Consider the following 13287-nt stretch of genomic DNA (forward strand, 5'->3'; position numbering starts at 1 on the left):
TACGTAGAAGAACTGAGGGAAGAAGGATCCGTCTGTGTCTATGACTGGATAAATGTCCAGCGGCTCTGCATCGATGCACATGTATGTGAGTGAACGAGTGGGGAGCCACGCTTCATTGTCCATGTGGTTTTCGCTCGCTCGTTAAAAGCTTATTTCTCCTCCACCACCACCACCACCACCCCCTCCCCCCTCCTCTCCGTCTTCCCCTGCCTCTCTGTCTTGTGTGTGCAACAATAGTCTATTCTGTGCTGTCCCGTGCGACTGGAGACACACCCAAAGCCAAGGCCACGGTGCGAGGGGAGATTGTTGGCCGGTGGCCAGCTGAAAGAGACACTGGCTCAATTCTCGTCTGGGAGAGTAGATCCGCATCGAGTGGAGGGCAGCCGTGGTCTTCTCCGTTTAGCTGCAAATTGCAGTGGTCATTAACGTACTGTCATACGTGTTGCGTCAGCTGTGACGCTTGAACACCACACATTTGGAGTGATTCAAACTAATTAGCCGGTTGACGGAGCCCCTGAAAGTCCCCACCTCCTCACACCACAGCACCCAGCACGCACACATGTACATACGACAGGCCTCAGCCACATTATGCCCTGATCCCTGCCACACCACGGGCTGAATGTCATTCCATTGAACCGTTCTTCTCTATCATGACAATCTGTTCCAAAGTGCCACAACTGGAACCCCCCCCCCCCCACCCCACCCCACCCCACCCCTCCTTCACACAAGCATTCTCCTGCCTCCTCCGATAAGGCCAAACTCTCTTTATTGTCTGATAACATAAATATGACACACCAACACACAGTCTGAGGGTCCCTGTCTGCACCAGCCAGCCTAATTATATAATTATCCCTTGTCTGATTGTGCCCGTGCAGCTGAGACGAGGGAGGGCTTTTGTGTGGCCGGTGGAATGTGGTGCACTTGGCATTTTTCAGCGAAAGGGCAGTTTTCTGGAAGCCGGTGCCAAAGAGAGGAGTGGAAGGGTGAGATCACAGCTGCTGTTGCCCACTCTTCTTTTATTCCCCTCTCTGGGACTCTCTTGCCCGTCTATAGGTCTCTCTATCCGTCTCCAGATCTGGCTCTCTGACATCTGGACAATCCCATCTCTCTTCTGTGTCTGTCATCCTTGCCAAGCATTCTGCCCAACACTTAACTCCGATAGCCTTCAGCCTTGGCAGATTTTTGCGGTCTTGCAGATAGGATGGCCTTTCGAAGTGGAATGCACAGGATTTTGGGCCTCCGATGATAAGAGCTGACAGGTCACCCTGTCGCAGAGAAGCCAAGCCGCCGAGGGCTGCCGCTCTTATATCTGATAGCGCACTTGGAGGCGACCGCTCCGCCGCATGATAGGAAAGCATTGCTTTTGTTTCGGCTCGAAACTTGTTGCGGGGATAAGAAAGACTAAAGCACGAGCAGGTGTTAGGAGAGATTACAGTGCAGGCCCAGAAAGGGTGTTTGCTATTACCTCCTTCTTGAATCAAAGTCAAAAGCAACAAGGCGGGTGTCACATAAGCCGTGTTCTCCCACACTTCAATAGTGGATCCAGACCTTTTTCTGACATTTGCATCAAGGGGCCTCCCAGGCCTTTGCGCATTACAACTGGTAGATTTTATGAGTTTTAGTACTTTGTCAGAAGCCTTTTATTCTCTCTAATGAAAACAGCAGGGTTAATGGTATTTTGGCGCCAAAGCTCTCCTTCTGAATTCCTCCGTATGAGCTGCTGTATGATTCCAGAGCGTGTCGCAATTACACCACTTCTTGCAAAGAGCAGGACCGAAATGTAAAGAGTAAAAAAAAAAACAACATCCGAGGAGAACTTATGGGAAAATCCTCCATCAACAGGTATGTGCGTGTCTGCATTTTTTCAGAGTGATGTCAATTAATATTTAAAGAAAACAAAAAAAAAAGAGAGGAGTGAAAAAGTCTGTGTTGCTAATCAGCTGCAGTGAATAAGTTCCCCGGGGACAGCATTGTTAAGCTCGCCGTGCCGTCTGCAGCAGCAGAAACACGGGGAACTAACGGCACTTGAGAAATTCCCATAGACTTCCAAGCAGTCCGTCTGATCCATGTGCCCGCGCATCAAAGCCCCCCTCTGGTTATCACACAGCATGGAGTATGTGAAAGAATGCTCTCAGGACATAGCAGGACACTGGGGGCCCAGTATTCCCATCTCGAGCATGCCTTTGGTGATTTTTAATGACATAAATAAACCACAAAAAAATATAAATGAAAAGCTGATTATCATAGGATAGCACCAACAGAACCAAATAAACAGAGAGCTTGGACTGGAGAAAGAGTTTGTTCGCTGGAGCCAAGAGTGGAACCTCTGCCGTTCTCAGCGTGACTGTGAGAGCTCCATTGTTTTGCTCATCTTAAATAGCCCTGACAAATTGGGCTGAATGAAGAACTTCTGTCTAAACTAGAGGCATCTCCAAAAAACATGCTGGCACAGTACCAGGGATGCATTTTCCCATCACTGAAAGCATCCTCAGCCAGTCCTGCTCAACAGCACCCCTCCCGGCCAGGGTTTTTTTTTTTTTTTCTGAGGATCTGCAGGGCAGGTAAAGAATTTCAAACAAAGCTGGGCTGTTAGAGGGATGAGCTTCAGCCTGAAACTACAGAATAACATGTTTCATTAGTACGACACAGCTTTGGTCAGTGACTTCTGCTCATTACTTCAAAAAACAATAGAAATTGAAATGCGGCCAAATCCAACACATTTCTTTATGTATTTGTGTCATTACTTCTTTTTTTTTTTCTCAAGCAGCATTTGCAGCACACTTCCACCCTTCTTTTCTCTCCCCTTTCCTCTAAGCCACTGACAGGTGGAGACCAAGGCACAAAAAAAAAAAAAAAGACTTGAAGACCAGACTTTCCCTGGTACTCACGGTCTGTGCAATAATCACCAGTTCATTTTATCCCACAGAAAAAGGACTTTGTTACTGTGTATTAAATCCCATGTCTAAACAGGATTATGAGGGGGTTTTCCAGTTAAAAAAAAACAACAAAAAAAACAAAAACGTGAGGGACCAATTTCAAGAGCTGTTGGTGTTGTTGAGATGGCGCCACCGTGTGTTGGAATGTACTCACTGCCGTGTGGGCAAAGACAAATGAATGAACTCATAACTGTCCAGTTTTGCGGAAAACAGTAAAATAATCATCATCAATTTTAGGAATCAACAGTGTCACTCTTTTTTTTCACACACAGACGCCAACATTTCTATGCAATGAACATTTTTTTTAGATTCTGGACGTGTAGACAACACTGATGAGCAAATAACTAATGAGCCTTAGACCACTTTATTGTATTTTAAAGGGCCAACAGTTGGGCAGTGAATGAAAAAAAATAAATAAATTCTGCATCCGTGTTATGTATTTTAGCTTGTTTTAAAGATATTGCAGGATGACTTTAGCCTGGCTGACGCGTCCACAATCTCGATGAGATGGTGGTCTGGGAACTAGGTGTGCGTTTTCTCGTATTTGAGGCGTGGTTTACGAATGCCTAGAGCCGTTTATTGGGCGCTACGAATGTCTATCAAATGACGTCAGGTTCTTCCCATGCTGCTTTGCGCGCGATTCATAGCCAATTGTATCACTTATACCAGATGACGACAGAAATTCGACGAGGAAGAAGAAAAAAATGGAAAATAAAAGTAAACTTGCGCTCTAAGCTACTTAAATTTAACAAAGTAGGCCTATATGCTATATTCTACATGAATTTTTATGTTGTAGAGTTGTGAATTTATTTTAATAATGGAGAAATTGAGCAGCCTTGCTTTGTTGTCTACAGTAGTAGATCAACCCTCATCTTACTTTGAAGCTCCCAGCTCCCAGAAGTGACGTCAACGCAGCTTTAGCAGCAGAAAAGCTATCAGGCTTGTGTTGATGATAATAATAAACTCCTGGACTATGTACAAACTTCCAAATGCATCGTTTTGTGAGTACAGACCATATTTGTACAACTGTAGAAGTTTGGTGTCATGACATGTGATTCTAGTGTGGTAATTTTGGAGATACTGCCAGTGTCCGTTAGCGCTTGTACTAAGCTATTCGGGATAACTCAGTAACTCAGCTGATGTTCAGCCAATATCGGAAAAACTTCGGGTGGGCTACTTGGCTGGATGTCACGGTTCAAATGACCATAGGGTGAATCTACTCCGAAACACTTTCTAAGGCTGCATTGAACGGTAACGTTGTGTCCGCTGTCATGTTGGATTAACGCTCTACAAGCTTCGGTGTAGCGCATAGACGTCATCGTCTTGCTGCCGCCGCCGCCCCCCCCCGTTCTGTGATTGGTTCCCAAACTCTAGCAAAAATAAGGGTGGTGGTTTCCAGGCTGACTTTGCAGTGAGAATGAAATCGAGCGCAAAGCAGCATGGGAATTCCCAGGCTAGGATGACTTGTAATTTATAGGTTTTTTTCTCTAGTGATTAACAAATGAATGACCAACTAGCATAAGATATGTTAATGGTTAAAATGGTCAGATTGGTTCAAATACAGCTAATGTAATTAAAAAAAAAAAAAGATTTTAGGATATTAGGTTTTTTAACCATTCACACTTGCAAACATATGTAGTCTGTGTGTGACATTAGTTCAGCACATTTACAACAAGTCCATTCATTTCTACCGAGGCGTTCTTCAAAGCTGGCTTCTGTACAGTGAGATGGAGGCAGTCAATACGTCTGAACTCAGCCCCGAAAAGGCCAAACAGGCAGAGGAACAACATGACCAAAGCCCATTCACACACTGAAGCTGCAGAGATATTTTACTGTATTTAGAAGAACGGACACTGGAGGAGAAAAGGGGAGTCAAGGACGGAAAGGATGCACACACTGGCTTCTATCTTCACAAACTCTGAAGCATTCTAATTTTGCACTCTTACTGTTCTGGCCACTATTGATTTCAGCCATTTTGCACGCTCAACTTGTACGCCTTACAGTAAAAAGGGCGACACCCTCTAAGGTGTCTCCTTAAAGAAATTAATGGACAACTTTTGTTTCCTGGTAAATTTCAAAATAAGTTCCATGCGGTCTTTTTGTGTTGTGTTTGACGAAACTTGAGAGCCTTGCCCACATAAACTATGCAATTCAACCTGGACTGAATCTGAATGAAAATACAAAAAGAAAAGGGAAAATAAAAAGCTTTTAAAGCGTCTTTTAAGAGTCAATATCGGTTCTCAAAATTATAAGCCCCCTCAAAAAGTGTTAGCAAGTGTTAACACGATATCTATTTCTCTATTCTCAACAGTTCCGGGCCCACGTAAAAGGACTGAAGATAGGCTTGATTAATTATAAAAAGTAAAATGTCTGGAGTGCATGAAACAAGTAAGCAAAATGAAATGAGAGGCCCGAACAGTTAGCTAAAAGTAGCAGATAACTGATCTATATTGTTTTTCACCCAACAGAACTACTCCTACTGTTAGCTAGCAAAGCCAGATCCTAGCTAGCTAACTTTATTTTTCTCTTTTTAGACAGTAAATTGAAATAGCATATATCAAAACAACCAAAGATCATTTTACAGAGTTAATTTAGTTAGCTGGAAGAACCCGATAAAGGCTGCAATAATTTAAATAGTTGGCTAAAACTAATCAATAAAAGTGACATTGTATGCTAACTAGCTAACAAAGATAAATTCCTGTAAAAAAAAAAAAAGAAAAAAAAAAGGAAAAATGTTCAATGTATAACAGTAACAGGCACAAATAAATAGCAAAAGTATTTAGCGAAAATGATAACGACAATAATATTTATCGTAGTCTAGTTGAAAGTCAAAGTATTGAAGAGAGAAAACATGTTGGGAAAAACTGTTGAAACGTAGAAAGATTCACGGTGCCAAACATTAACGAGTAAAAATTCAAATAAGATGAATACATTTGGAAACTGCTGATGTGAATCAAGCAGTGCTGAGAAGACTGGAAGGGTTTCGGGCAATACGTCAGAAAACAGGTTTGGCAGTGCATTTCTTTTAAAATGTAAAAAAGTTGTTCAGTATCTAATATTCACAAGGCCGCTGGTATTTGCATCTCCGTGCATACGGACTGAGAGGATACCTGCAGTGAATAAGATGGTACAGAGGGTGCAGCAGGTCATCCATGCAGGTCCCACCCAGCATTGGTCTTGAGCCCGATAGGTTAGATACAGATGTACCCAGATTAAGTAGGCTGGGCCCAGGAATCCTGCCAGGAGGTGAACTCCCATCAAGACTGATTCCTAAAGTGGTGGAAAACGGCAAGCAGAGGGGAGATTTTAGAGGGCACAATGTGAAAACCATGGAAAGGAAAAAAATAAACAATAAACAGCATGGAAGGAACAAAGGAGTTGGAGGAAATGCTAACAATATAGTATAGAATCATGGAGCTGGACATACTGTGAGCTGTTACCTGGAAGTAACCAGTGATAGAGATTCCTATGGAGGAGAAAATTCCTGCTGGAATCAGATCACCACGAACCACAGGGCTGTGCGGCAGACATTAAGGGAGAAGCAAAAAAAAAATACTCATACAGTCCAAATACCCACAGTTCCAAAGACCGCCAGACAGATGGGGAGCAATGCCCACAGCCACATACTGCAGTACAGCTGCTGTTGGGTTCGGGCAGAGGTGAACTCTCAGGAAAAAAGAAAAAAAAAAAAAGCATCTCCCAAGATGCATTTTGGGTTAAAAAAATAATAAAAATACATGGGGAAAGACATCTTTACCTACTCTGTGCCAAGGAATTGTGGAAAGGAAAGGATCTCACTCTTCTCATCCCATCAGCACCACTCTCGCCAATGTAAGAACACAAGGACACGACATCCTCGACGCCACCGTAGTTTGTGCCGCCACCGCGGTGGCAGTAATGACTCAACTTTGTGTCACTTCATATGATGATAACAGTTCAAAAGGCGAAGTGGATGGACGGGCAAAAAATTGATCCCCAACAACTCTCAGCAAAGAATTACAACCAAGAAGAGCACTGTGCTGTGAAGTATGGTGACATGACTGGACTTTGAGCTAAAGGTTAGTTTGATCTCCAACAATTTCCTCCTAAAATCAAACAGTGGGTTTAGTCTCTCCTCCAAAGTTGAACTTTTCTTGGCTGAAAAGAAACTGTCCCATCAACCCAATTCAGTCCTTATCTGTAACCAACTGAAGGATCAATGACACATTTCAAGAAATAAGTTGCTTATTTAACAACTACTTTAAGTGTCCGATTAGCTTTTATTGATCTTGCATTCTGTAAAAGAACTTAAGGCGCATATAGCGTTTGAATTCTGGCATTTAAACACTGAGGCAAGTCATTTCAGTCTCACACAATCAAATGTAGCTGACAAAAATAAAAACACCCCGTAGAGAGAAACTGCATCGACTTTCTTTATTGAGGTATAAAGGAGCGTTCAAAGTCTTTTTCTCCTGTCCAGTGTGCAAGGCGGTGAAGTACGCATGTGTGTGTTACAGCTCGAGCTCAATCTTCACATCCATCTTGGCCTTGTAGGGCTCCAGCAGGGGGCGCACTTCTTCAGACAGGAACCTAGCAACCTGGGTGAGAGGAAGAAGACAGAGATACAAATATGTTACACAGCACAGGAGTCAGCTGGAGAATGATTAACTTGAGTTTTGCGGTCAGTACAGTGAGACGTCTCGAGTTGGCGTGCTCAGATGTGAGATCAGATCAGAGGCAGAGGCCCGTTACTGTGGTTACCTGCTGAGGAGCACGGCCAATAAAGGTCTTGGGGTCCAGCAGGGCGTCCAGCTGCCCCAGGATAGGTGCGAAGTAAGGGTCTCGCTGGACTCTTGTCAGCAGGTCGTTGTCACCGCCTTCCTGTTTGACGACAGCTCCCGCCTCCTGAGACAGAACACGGATCTTCTCGTGGCAGTCCTGACGGAGAGGTGCAGTGAGGAGGAAAAAAAAAAAACGACCAGTCATGATTATCGCATCATTTTCTCACAGAGACCCTCTCACTGAACCCTCTCCTTACCTGTCTGTTCCCTCCAGCCTTCACCATGGCCATAATGATGTTCTCTGTGGCCATGAAGGGCAGCTCGTGGCGGATGTGCCTCTCTATGACTTTTGGGTAGACGACCAGACCCTCTGTGATGTTCTGCAGAGTGCTGAGGATGATGTCTGCCGTGAGGAAGGACTCGGGCAGGGAGATCCTCCTGTGCCGTGGAAATGACAGCACAACACTCAGATTAACAGCAGATTAACCAAGTGAGCCTGGATACCCGGCACTTGCACCCTCAATGCTTCCACAGGAATTAGGAGAGTTGGTATCAGCCAGGTTCTGCTCATAAAACCCACTTGGTTAACTGATCATCGGCAAAAGTGAGCACTTCCACACAAGCAGAAGTTTTGGCAGTTTGCTGGTCTGGACAGTAGCGTATATGGCTGTATGAGTTGATACGAGTGAAAATGTGCGTGTGGGTTGGCCGACCTGTTGGCGCTGTCGTCCAGCGTCCTCTCCAGCCACTGGACTGAGGCCGTCTGCAGCGGGTCGGCCATCAGCGCCACCAGATGCCGGGCCAAGCTGCAGCAACGCTCGGCACGCATTGGGTTCCTCTTGTAGGGCATGGCACTGGAACCTGGCCGGGGGGGGGGGGGGGGGGGGGGGACGGACAGCTTCATACTGGAGCAAAACGGTTTTCACTCTCACAGCTCAGCGTGCTTTAGAATGTCAGGATGTTTTGCAGCTGGAGAGAAAACATACCGATCTGCTCTTTCTCAAAAGGCTCCTCTATTTCCTTTAGGTTGGCCAGCAGGCGGATGTCTGTACAGATCTACAGAAGAGTTGAAAGATGGTTGGTCAACAGGTTGATTCATAAAATAAATTGCTAAGATATTTGACCACCAGATGGAGACATTTATCTAAGTAAATCTCCATCTCACCTTGTGGACAGTCGCTCCCAAACTGGCCAGGCTGGACACGCAATCGACGTCCACCTTGCGGCTGTATGTCTGTCCGGTGACCAGGTAGGCTCTGGGTGAGATTGGCACGACATGAGAGGTATAGCAACAGACCTATTCTCTGTAGTCTGTTAAAGGTCTCCACCCCATAAAGACATTGCCTGACTGACATCGCCCCATTGCTTTGAGGATTGTTGTTTCAAGTTAGCATTTAGCACTAAGTTGGTCCACAGAGCTTACTTTTTGAAGCCAGCCATTTCCGTCACCATCCTGTCGAGTTCCTCCACCTGGTGGCAGAAAATAACTATTAAAATCCACCATCACACGCCGCTTTATTGGTTATTGGTGGGGTTTTTTCATACCTTGTCGTGGTCCCCCTGAAAGAGTTGCAGGAAGCTGGCTTGGGTGCCGGTGGTCCCCTTCACCCCCCGGAAGCGTAGGTCATCGCGCGCCCGCTGCAGGTTCCGCATATCCATGGCCAGATCCTGCAGCCACAGACACGCCCGCTTCCCCACAGTGGTCAGCTGGGCAGGCCTGTGCAGTCAACACGAAGGTTTGTCAGAAGAAAAAAAAACGAGAACATCGCCGCGGAGCCTCAGAAGGACCGATGAAGGCAAGAAAACGGCTGCGGCTCCTTTCAGACTTACTGGTAGTGCGTGAAGCCGAGCGTAGGGAGGTCAGCGTGTTTCTCCGCAAAGTTTGCCAGCCTGTCGATGACTCTTGCCAGCTGCAGGGGTAAAGATGGAGTTTAATTACCGACTAATGACATCACACACCGTTACAACAAATACAACCTCAACACGAAATGTTCATGGCACGTATTCTGCGTGTCGCGGGGAAACAGTGCAAAATAAACTGCTGCCATTACTTCAACATTGTTGGCTTGTTACCACGCACCTGAGGCTTGTAAAAAAAACAAAAAAACACTTCGCATTCTACTATTTTCACAAATCTAACAGCTGAGCCTCACCTTAGGCAAGAGGATGTCGAATCCATCTCGCAACATAATCAAGTCCTGAGGAAGAAAGACAAATGGATTTAAGGAGGAGCAGGCTGTTCAAAGACAAACGGCTACAGCGGGGACAGAATGAAACATGCGTGATGCAATCCAGCAAATAATCCCGCTCACCGTGTTGTCTCCAACATAACAGGAGGTGGCCCCGAGGTGAATGATGGGAGCGGCAGCGGGGCAGCAGTGGGCGAAGGTGTGCACGTGAGCCATGACATCGTGCCTGAGCTTACGCTCCTCCTCGGCCGCCATGACAAAGTCTATGTCCTCTGCGTGGCCCTCCATCTCCAGGACCTGAGCGTCCGTGATGGGCAGACCCAAAGCCTGAGGAAGAAAGCCATGAGCACAGAGACGGGGTGAGGAAGAAAACCTCGACAACCCGGCAAATTCATCAATTTACAAGACGTACTGGCTTTTTCGTGGCAGTTACTCCTACATGCTTGGAAAGGAATTACTCTGATTCCTGCTATCTGGAACTTTGCCACTAGATGTCATCACAATGTTGGTGCTGTACCTTTAATTCATTACAAATTTCAGAAGGATTTTTAATAGCTTATTTGATCAACTTAATTAGGGCTGAGCAATTTTATCGATACTGCGATATATATATATCGATATTTCGTTTCCTGATAAAGTATCGATTTTTCAAGCCGCGAGTATCGATTTTTTTTTTTTTTATTTAAAATTTTTTTTTTAAGCAAATTATTGAAAAGTCAGACATTACAATTAGTGAAAACACAGAACATTAAGGTAATGCAATACAATGCCAGGGTGTCACATTATACAAAACAGTGATAAATTAGTTCATAAAAATGTTGTATAAAGTGCGTAGCTCTCATGTTTGACCTGTTCGTTTGTTTCTGTATGTCTGGCTGTGTCGTCCTTCCGGTTCAAAGGTTGGACCACCAGTCCAATCAGCGACGATTCATGTCAAATCACACTGTCCCTTTTTTCCCCCCAGAAAATGATGTAAGTGTATTGAATCGTATCGAATCGTAGGCTGAATATCGTGTATCGTATCGTGAGATTAGTGTATCGCTACTTCCCTAAACTTAATAAATATGTAGATTTTTTTCTATTAATCTAAAAAGACAAGACCAAGATATATTTGTGTTGCTTGAGAACCCCAATGAACGACCAGCCGCTGAAGCCGTAATCTCAAAAGAAATAAAATAATCCATAGAAGAAGATTGGAATGTCCACTGGCTGGGCAAAGAGCACACAGCCTGCTGTTGGCATTAGTGACCCCCGCCTCTCTTTTTAAAACTCCCGACATGTGCTGTCCTTATGAGCGCACGTTCAGTACTTTGATTAGATTTGACTCGGAAAGTCATGTGATTTCAGAAAGGTTACGGAACTGGCTGACTGAGAAATGTTGTCCCCTCTCTCTTTGTGTCCCAAAACGGTGCACAAGCCAACGTTGTGGAACCCGGTGGCCTCAAAGGTCAAACTGTGGACAGGCCGGCTTCAAGCACGAAGATATCACAGCGCAGAAAGTGCAAATATTTCTGAGGGCAAACGTAAAGAAACTAACGCCAAGCTGGAGGCTGAGATGAGTTAAATACAGCCTCCCAGAGGGCTATCTCTAGTTACTGAGACATTCTCTGCTATTTTCAATCCCTGCTGAACGCTGGCCGTACCCTCTCTGCCCGGGAAGACTCTAGAAAAGCTAAAGTAGCCCCAAAGAGGGCACGTGCAAGCATATATGTGTGTGTGGGTGTAACAAGTCATGAGACGACCCATGTGAAAGAGAGTCTGTCACCAGTTAAACTGCCTTTTGGCCTCTTCAATAAGGCAGCTGATTGAATTAAAAGAACTGCAGAGCTCATGTTTGAGCACTGGCGATGTCCAATCAATCCTGAAAACATACGTTTACCCGCCGACACGTACGCGCTTCTTTTTGGTAAACTTTGACCTTTTAGCGTTTCAAAGCACGGGGCTCGGGGACCAGTTAACGCCAGGCACCCTGCAATGTTTCAGAGACTTCCTTCTCACGACTCCAAAAAGGGCCCCAGAGGTCATCATTACAGAATCCTGCTGAGCAGAAAAACAGCGTGGAAAGCCACACACGTGTATTTTAAATCAAAGTAAACGTGAAACGCCAGAGTTTCTGCAAAGAAGTTTCTGAGGTATCCAAACATGTTTAAACACACTGAATGTGTCATACTGGCTGTTCATTGGTGTTATTACCTTAACTTTTAAGTTACCTTAGTAGAAACAGACCATTCCCAATAGGTGCTGACCTGTTTAGTGTGGGATGGTGGAAAGATGGCAACTGATGAAAGCTTTACTATGTTTATAAGCTCAAATCTATTCAAAAAGTGGCAACAAACTTATCAACTATTTTTACAATAATAATAATAATAATAACAAATCATTTGAATGAATTGAAAATATATCCGGCTTCAAACCATCTCTACTTCCACTCTTGGCCAACAGCCCATAAGCCTAACGATTTGAACGCTAGAATCCAAATTTCACAAGTACTTTGAGTTTCGAAACTGAGGACAGGTTTGTATTTGCTCAAAGCTCATAGTCTGAAGGCAACAGGTGGGCTTCATGAGAACTTTATGGACGTGTTGCATTTGCAATAACAGCTTTATGTAGAACTCTCACGAGGTCTCCAAACGACAAAAGAATTCTGTTAGGTTTAATATTGGTCTCTGCTGTTGATACTTTCTATCATAATTATGTTCTGCTTTAGCTGCCGAGGTCCTCTGTAAAAAACTATATTTAGAGCAGGGGAACTTGATAAGGCTCCCTGAAGGTCGCAAACTTGGGTTCATAAGCCATGCAAAGCTCGACATAAACGTGCCGTCATATTCACAGAAAACATCCCAAACACCGACTCCGGCGGCTGCTGTTCCGCCGCAGTGTGTCACACCTTCTCGGCTTTCGCCAGGTAGATCCACAGCTTCCTCCAGGTTGTGAATTTCTTCCTGTCACTGAAGTTGTAGGCCATTTCCTTGCTGGCGTACCTGGACACCAGCGGTGAACGGTACTTCATGAACTCGTCGGCTGCCTCCATGTTTGCTGTGTCCGCTGATAGAGGAAAGTCTGCCCTGTATCCTTCGAAAACACGCCGACACGCGCACGCAAGCCCTCGCGCCAGGAAGCTACTTCAGCTCGTAGCGTCGCATGGACGAGGCGAAGAGGGTTTTTTTTCTCTCACGACACCCAAAGTCGGCGAACGGCTCGAGGTCTGATTGCGACACTTGCGACGACATACGGTAGCGCGGTCCAAACATCATCGTCCAAAATAGCTGCTTCATTTTAAGTCTCATCACTCCTACAAGACCTGAGCGTGTATAAACTCATAAATATTGAAAATGCGTCATAAATGTCATTGCCTTCTGAAAATAAACACAGCGTACTCTATCAGGGTCCGTGAATGTATCA

General features: G+C 45.0%; 2 protein-coding genes across 2 annotated transcripts; both read right to left on the reverse strand.

Moving 5' to 3' along the window:
• Positions 1 to 238: 238 nt before the first annotated feature.
• Positions 239 to 6561, reverse strand: LOC142370703 (modulator of macroautophagy TMEM150B-like). The gene is made up of 5 exons (XM_075453134.1): positions 6497 to 6561; positions 6377 to 6452; positions 6047 to 6206; positions 4607 to 4752; positions 239 to 403 (listed from the first exon to the last, which is right to left on the reverse strand). The coding sequence occupies exons 1-5, from the start codon at positions 6559 to 6561 to the stop codon at positions 239 to 241; spliced, it is 612 nt and encodes a 203-aa protein (XP_075309249.1).
• A 774-nt stretch (positions 6562 to 7335) lies between these two features.
• On the reverse strand, positions 7336 to 13087 carry adsl (adenylosuccinate lyase). Its single transcript, XM_075453244.1, has 12 exons — positions 12773 to 13087; positions 10009 to 10212; positions 9850 to 9894; positions 9527 to 9606; positions 9242 to 9413; positions 9120 to 9166; positions 8862 to 8952; positions 8683 to 8752; positions 8410 to 8557; positions 7954 to 8134; positions 7677 to 7853; positions 7336 to 7513 (listed from the first exon to the last, which is right to left on the reverse strand). Exons 1-12 carry the CDS (start codon positions 12914 to 12916, stop codon positions 7427 to 7429), a joined length of 1446 nt encoding a protein of 481 aa, XP_075309359.1. The 5' UTR covers positions 12917 to 13087; the 3' UTR covers positions 7336 to 7426.
• Between the last annotated feature and the right edge of the window lie 200 nt (positions 13088 to 13287).

The sequence above is a fragment of the Odontesthes bonariensis genome, chromosome 21, assembly GCF_027942865.1.
Source record: "Odontesthes bonariensis isolate fOdoBon6 chromosome 21, fOdoBon6.hap1, whole genome shotgun sequence".
In the NCBI taxonomy this organism is placed as follows: domain Eukaryota; kingdom Metazoa; phylum Chordata; class Actinopteri; order Atheriniformes; family Atherinopsidae; genus Odontesthes; species Odontesthes bonariensis.

Bases quoted from the DNA above. Each gene is read 5' to 3' on its own strand.
- LOC142370703 (XM_075453134.1), bottom strand. From the start codon at position 6,561: ATGTGGCTGTGGGCATTGCTCCCCATCTGTCTGGCGGTCTTTGGAACT. The intron at 6,207-6,376 runs GTAACAGCTCAC...CCACCACTTTAG, and splicing joins CTATCACTGGTTACTTCCAG to GAATCAGTCTTGATGGGAGT. The intron at 4,753-6,046 runs GTATCCTCTCAG...ATATCTCTGCAG, and splicing joins TACCATCTTATTCACTGCAG to CTTCAGTGTGTGAATGGGCT.
- adsl (XM_075453244.1), bottom strand. From the start codon at position 12,916: ATGGAGGCAGCCGACGAGTTCATGAAGTACCGTTCACCGCTGGTGTCC. The intron at 9,414-9,526 runs GTAAGTCTGAAA...TTGACTGCACAG, and splicing joins CTCGGCTTCACGCACTACCA to GCCTGCCCAGCTGACCACTG. The intron at 7,514-7,676 runs GTAACCACAGTA...CCTCTCACCCAG, and splicing joins TTGGCCGTGCTCCTCAGCAG to GTTGCTAGGTTCCTGTCTGA.